General features: G+C 38.7%; 1 protein-coding gene across 3 annotated transcripts; it reads right to left on the reverse strand.

Annotated features, from left to right (window-relative positions):
• Positions 1 to 155: 155 nt before the first annotated feature.
• On the reverse strand, positions 156 to 4,555 carry LOC111246043 (tRNA pseudouridine synthase-like 1). 3 transcript variants are annotated; one of them, XM_022795252.2, is made up of 4 exons: positions 4,399 to 4,555; positions 2,928 to 3,807; positions 2,141 to 2,392; positions 156 to 1,104 (listed from the first exon to the last, which is right to left on the reverse strand). In XM_022795252.2, exons 2-3 carry the CDS (start codon positions 3,723 to 3,725, stop codon positions 2,141 to 2,143), a joined length of 1,050 nt encoding a protein of 349 aa, XP_022650987.1. In that variant the 5' UTR covers positions 3,726 to 3,807; positions 4,399 to 4,555; the 3' UTR covers positions 156 to 1,104. The 3 variants fall into 3 exon arrangements, with proteins under 3 accessions (XP_022650987.1, XP_086836015.1, XP_086836014.1); XM_086979889.1 differs by lacking the exon at positions 156 to 1,104 and having other exon boundaries at positions 1,858 to 2,392; positions 4,418 to 4,531; XM_086979888.1 differs by lacking the exon at positions 156 to 1,104 and having other exon boundaries at positions 1,858 to 2,392; positions 4,335 to 4,515.
• Between the last annotated feature and the right edge of the window lie 824 nt (positions 4,556 to 5,379).

Consider the following 5,379-nt stretch of genomic DNA (forward strand, 5'->3'; position numbering starts at 1 on the left):
GCCCGCGGTTTTGTGTCGAACATACCTAAGAGTGGCGGCAAAATTCAAACTCGACGGAATACATTATTGCTGATGATCTATGGCATTCAAGTCATAAACTGGTGTAAAAAAAACAGCGGATCAAAATATTCAAGAGTAGTCAAAAAGGAAAAAAGTTAACACATTCACGTTTTTAATTGAAGTTGGATATATAGATAATTTTATAGTTGGTTATCTCAAAACTTACAGACAATATCGTTCTAGAACTTCTTTTTAATATCTATTCATAAAAATGGGCACGTTTGTGCTGTTTGAGCGAGTATAAAGCATTCAAATGAACAAGGTTTGACATTCATCATCCGTTAGTGGATTCCACAAAGATTTCTGAGAGAAAGCATTGTAATTGTACTCTGACGCGACTCTAGCACCTTCTCAAGTCGGGTTCGAGTATGCATACGAGAGAAATGGATACCAAGAAGTGCGAACACGTTTCAGTGTTACACAGCAGCATCTTTTGGCTTCAGGGGTAGAACGGGAGTAAATTTATTAACGACTGTATTCGATGATGATTAAAATAATACTAAATTGATTAAATAAGATTAATGGTACTTTGATCGACACCCTTCTACCATTTCTCTGGTAACACCACAGTATTATATCATTGTAGAAATTTGTGATTTCTGGGCGAAAAAATCTAATGAGTGTTTTACATCCCCTAATTAAAGCTAAATTTCAATCATTAAGGGAGCTCCACAAGGATTGAAAGGGATTGATAGTCCGACGGCATAAGATCTGACGGGCTATAGGGCGGACGGATGCATGTGTGCTACCATTGTCAACCCCTTTCTTGCTACTAGTTTCAGTTAATCTTTTTCAATGTCTTGTTGTAGTTTTATTAACAGTAAAGCTTGGAATCAATCATTTTGTCAGGCGGCAGAAACTCATAATCCGAAAAAAGAAACTCATAGCTCATAATGGGTTTCATTCAATCTACCAAACACATATCTTCACTATCTTTGAATGTCAGTCTAAGCTTTGCCGCAAATTATAAAGCACATTTATTTCTTTTACACATTGTTGTCGTACGTAATTCACTGTTCACCACTCGAGACCAACCGCAGTCATCTAGAAAATGGGAATAGATAATATATACTGAGAAAGTTACAAGTCACTTGAGCTTTTTGGGATGCTAGACCCGGTCAATATACAGACTATAAGAATAACTCATTCTAATCTATTGAGTGAAGAATTTATGCTGAAAGCGTGCTGAAACCGCTTTACCTCCTTACGTACACAAGAGGATACTTTACGGAAAATAGCCACGGATCGTAGTCGAAATTGAGCATGTCATGAATATCTGTAAAGTTTGAAATAAAAAACTAACTCTTTTCAAGATAGAATTCGAGATGATTGTGCTGTCCGAACGTGTTTAATTTTAAGACATCCTTGAAGATATGACATTCACACAAATGTTCTAGAGCAGAAGCGGCTATTTTTGGATAAAGAGACGTAATTAATTTTAGACGTAAATGGGAATTCGCAGCAAGAAAAGTAAGCGAATAAAAAACCTCAAACATCTTAGGGCTATTTTGGATATTAGAACATAAGATACCTAATCTCACTTGTTGCGGATCCTTAAGTATTTGGAGTCTATAAAATTACATACATGCTTGAAGATCATTTCAGAGCTTAGTATTCAAGGCACCCATTACCACACTAGTTGGACTAGGTGAAGCTCGATTAACAGTAACGATTAATACGCTTGATTAATAACTATCCCAATTATAGAAGTTGAAAAATAATTATACCATTAAACATCAAGTGAATATTCGTAACACCTCGAAATTTCAACTGAACTAAAGAAAAACAAAGACGACCTACAATAAAGCGACTGGAACCATCTAACGCATATCATATTGTGACGTATGGTTGTACAGGCAATTTTTTGATTATTCAAATGCCAATCCTTCTTGTAGTCTTGAACTACTTTATATGTGAATCGAATAAAATTGAAATAAGTATTAAGTCGTTAGTGTCAGAGGACTTCTATCGTTTAAAATTTTAGTATAGTCATATTGCAACCATATCACAGATCTCTATTGTTTTTTCTATAGGACATAATGTGCATTATTTCTTCCCATTATCATTGGCATTGCAGTACCTAACTGGCCAGCCTTCCTTCACTGATAGTTGCTATGTCCTCGATCTTCTTAGCCCCTTCTGTCGCCGATACATTTGTGCTCCGAGATGTTTGTAGCGTCTTTTCCGTTATCCTCCAAAGGGGGGGAACAGCGTTCAAGTCCAACATTCGCGGTTCGTAATCAACTTTCAGCAAGTGAAGTCCCTGGGCTGGCGCAGGTACTATTCGGGGATTCCAGGTCAGTGTGTCCTTTGTTGACAACATTTTAGATACCTACAAAAACACAATGCAAATTGAAATCATAAGTCGTTACTGATTCGTTTGGAACTCTTTCGCGTCCGCCAAATATTATATGTATATATATGTGCAACAGTTAATATATCATGTACTGACAAGGAACTAATATATGATGTCATAGTATGGCAAAATCACAACTCTCGTATTTATGCATACAGCCGCTTATTTTTACTGTTGGTGTTTTTGTTAATAAAGCTCAACTTTTCGTCCACCGGTGATCATGAGGCTCGAACCAGCTGCAGCTGTGATGCTGATATGCAGAGGAACATAAGCAAAACCTATTCAAATAATTTTTGTAACATGAAGACCTAATTCTCCTCTACAAACGACGACCTTGGCTACCATTATTTATACTTCTTTAATATGACCATGATTATAAGTTTAGACTATCAACTGATTTACATTAAGTGGTGACATTTCGGGTAAAGGGACAACCCCTTGCACGATGGTGACGACAACGACAATGATTATGTCAATGATAACGAAGAAATCTAAGAATCTTGTACTATACCTCTTCCATGGGAACCCTGCCACTTCCAACTGCGATAACGGCTCCAACCATGCGACGAACTTGGTGGTAAAGGAACGACCTTGCTGTCACAGTGAATTTCCACCAAGAAAAGAAGTTAACTAAGCCACACTCAAGGTACTCTCGTTCGGAAACATCTTCTGGAATAAATGAGAATTCGTTTATACACCTGATTGTTGGCTTTGGATCTTTAGTAGTATTTGTGAATGCAACGAAATCGTGGAAGCCCTCGAAGAGTTTGCACGTAGTTTGCATGAGTTCGATATTCAATGGTAAAGGAACTGCAAAACAGTGATTCTTCTCTTCAAGTGGTACGCGAAATGCGCATCCAGAACCTTCACATTGTCTTGGTATAGCTATCCGATAAATGTACGTCCTTCTTTGAACACAGAACCTGGAGTGGAACCAGTAGGGCACCCTGCGCACTTCTCTCAGTATAACGTCCTGTTTATATTTGAACAAAAATTTGTTTACGCGTTCGACAATAATTTCCTCGGTAAGCTGATTCTGGCCAGACTTGCAAAGTAGATCGACGTGCGCGGTATTTATCGTCGCGTGCACGCCAGAGTCCGTCCGGGACGATATTTTCAGCACAGCCGGATGCTGGAGCCTCAAAGAACTATTCAACGCAGTTTCGAGTACAGCTTGGATGGTGGGACGCTCAGGCGTAGCGCTATCCTTCGGTATCAGACGCTGCATTCCCGAGTATCGCGTTCCCAGGTATGAAAAACGCAGGAGAAATCGATGTGATTCCCGGATATATTGTCCAGAAAGGCACATCCCGTTTTTATTATGCCCAGGTCTGAGGCGTTAAGTATATATTCCGAAAATATTGTTTTTTGTTCAGTTTGTCGAGTAGTACCTTCAAACAAAACGAAAGAAACGATCGCATTGAGTAAATTGACCAAATACGTGTTGAATGTGTTAACAGGCCGAAGGTATCTATCGGTAGAAACGTGAGATCATACAACAGCCGTTTGACTAACGACAACCCATTATCCAAAAGATACCAAGAGATAATTTTATTAAAAATATATGTATCAAACGCAATGCTCTATTTGGTTACTCAGTTGGAATTGCTCTGTTGGCATTCGGCATAAGATGGAATAGCGAGGTCCACCATTAGATATGAGTATGTTACTTAAACGCAAACATTCACCATAATACGACTTTAAGGCCGTAAAGAATTAGCTTCCTTTTTAATAGGTTAGGTAGCTTTATTATTATATCTGCAATCTCTTCTATAAAAGATCGTTATTTCTTAAGCTTTGTTCAACAGTACGATACAGGTAGCCAAACATAACAGTCAATTAACAGTTGGCCTTACACACAAGAGCTGTCGCACGTATGTGCCACATTTCAACGCATACCGCAAGACATTATACCTACATATACTATTCTTTACTACAGCCAACTCGTATTCCAGATTTGTTCTGTGTACGTTTCCAATCACCTTCATAAGTGCTGCATACATGAATTCGCGCGGTTCATCTCTTTTTATCTATCCATTTGTTCATTGTTTCCGCGCACCACTCGCGTCTACGCGCGCGCCATCAGCTGACCCTGTAGCACAATAATAGTGGCGTTTGTGATCTATGCTTGAAAAACATCGTTCCACTTGGGTGGGTCATTCGCGCGCTTCTTCTTTGCCAATCCTTTTCGTGGACCCGCTCGATAAAGAACGTGAAGGGGGGCAACCTTGATTGGCATCTTGTATTCTTATCTGTAGGATCAAATCTTTGTTTCATAAATAACAGCCGATTGCAAATAGGGTAATGGCGATTTGCATTTAATTTGCGCCCTCAAGGATAGTATACAACCAAGTATTATTTAAAAATTTATCTCTGTGTGGAGATAAGTAAACAAAAGTGGAGCTTTAGTCCCCAAAAAGAGAAACTTGCCCATAGTTTAACCGGGTTGACATGTCCAAATGGTTTTATGGGAATGTACACATGGAGTAGATTAGATATGGTCTAGGTTCAAATCCGGGCATGGACACACGGTATGTTTCGTGATGGGTAGGAGTCACCCAGCCATCTGGCGGAATGCATAACGGCGATACCGGACGTAGAGTTCGAAACATAGAAGGATTAAATATACGAGCACTAGCGGAGTAGGTAATGCGAAAAAGAGTCTCCACAGTTTTTAATAACTAATACAATATGTATTATTTACTTGTACAATTTGTAATTAATTGTACAACATATTTTCAATAATATGATGTTTGCCTACGTTTGTAAGTTTTTTTTTTCCTATCACAGTCAAGTAAAACGTTTTTCTCTGATAAGAGTAAAAACAATCAAATACAGCTATGCATCAATATGTTCCCGGAATATGGCTGTGTACATGTGATTGACATTAGCCTACCAAACTACGGGATACAGCGAAAAGCTTTTAGCGGGTGTTTGACTTACCCGCGCACTGTTATTCGTCT

Source organism: Varroa destructor, unplaced genomic scaffold (assembly GCF_002443255.2).
Source record: "Varroa destructor unplaced genomic scaffold, Vdes_3.0 BEIS01000002.1, whole genome shotgun sequence".
NCBI lineage: Eukaryota > Metazoa > Arthropoda > Arachnida > Mesostigmata > Varroidae > Varroa > Varroa destructor.

What these genes read in the sequence shown, in the direction of transcription:
- LOC111246043 (XM_022795252.2), bottom strand. Translation starts at nt 3,725, where the DNA reads ATGTGCCTTTCTGGACAATATATCCGGGAATCACATCGATTTCTCCTG. An exon ending in GCAGGGTTCCCATGGAAGAG is followed by an intron (nt 2,393 to 2,927) that starts GTATAGTACAAG and finishes GTGTTTTTGTAG; the next exon opens with GTATCTAAAATGTTGTCAAC.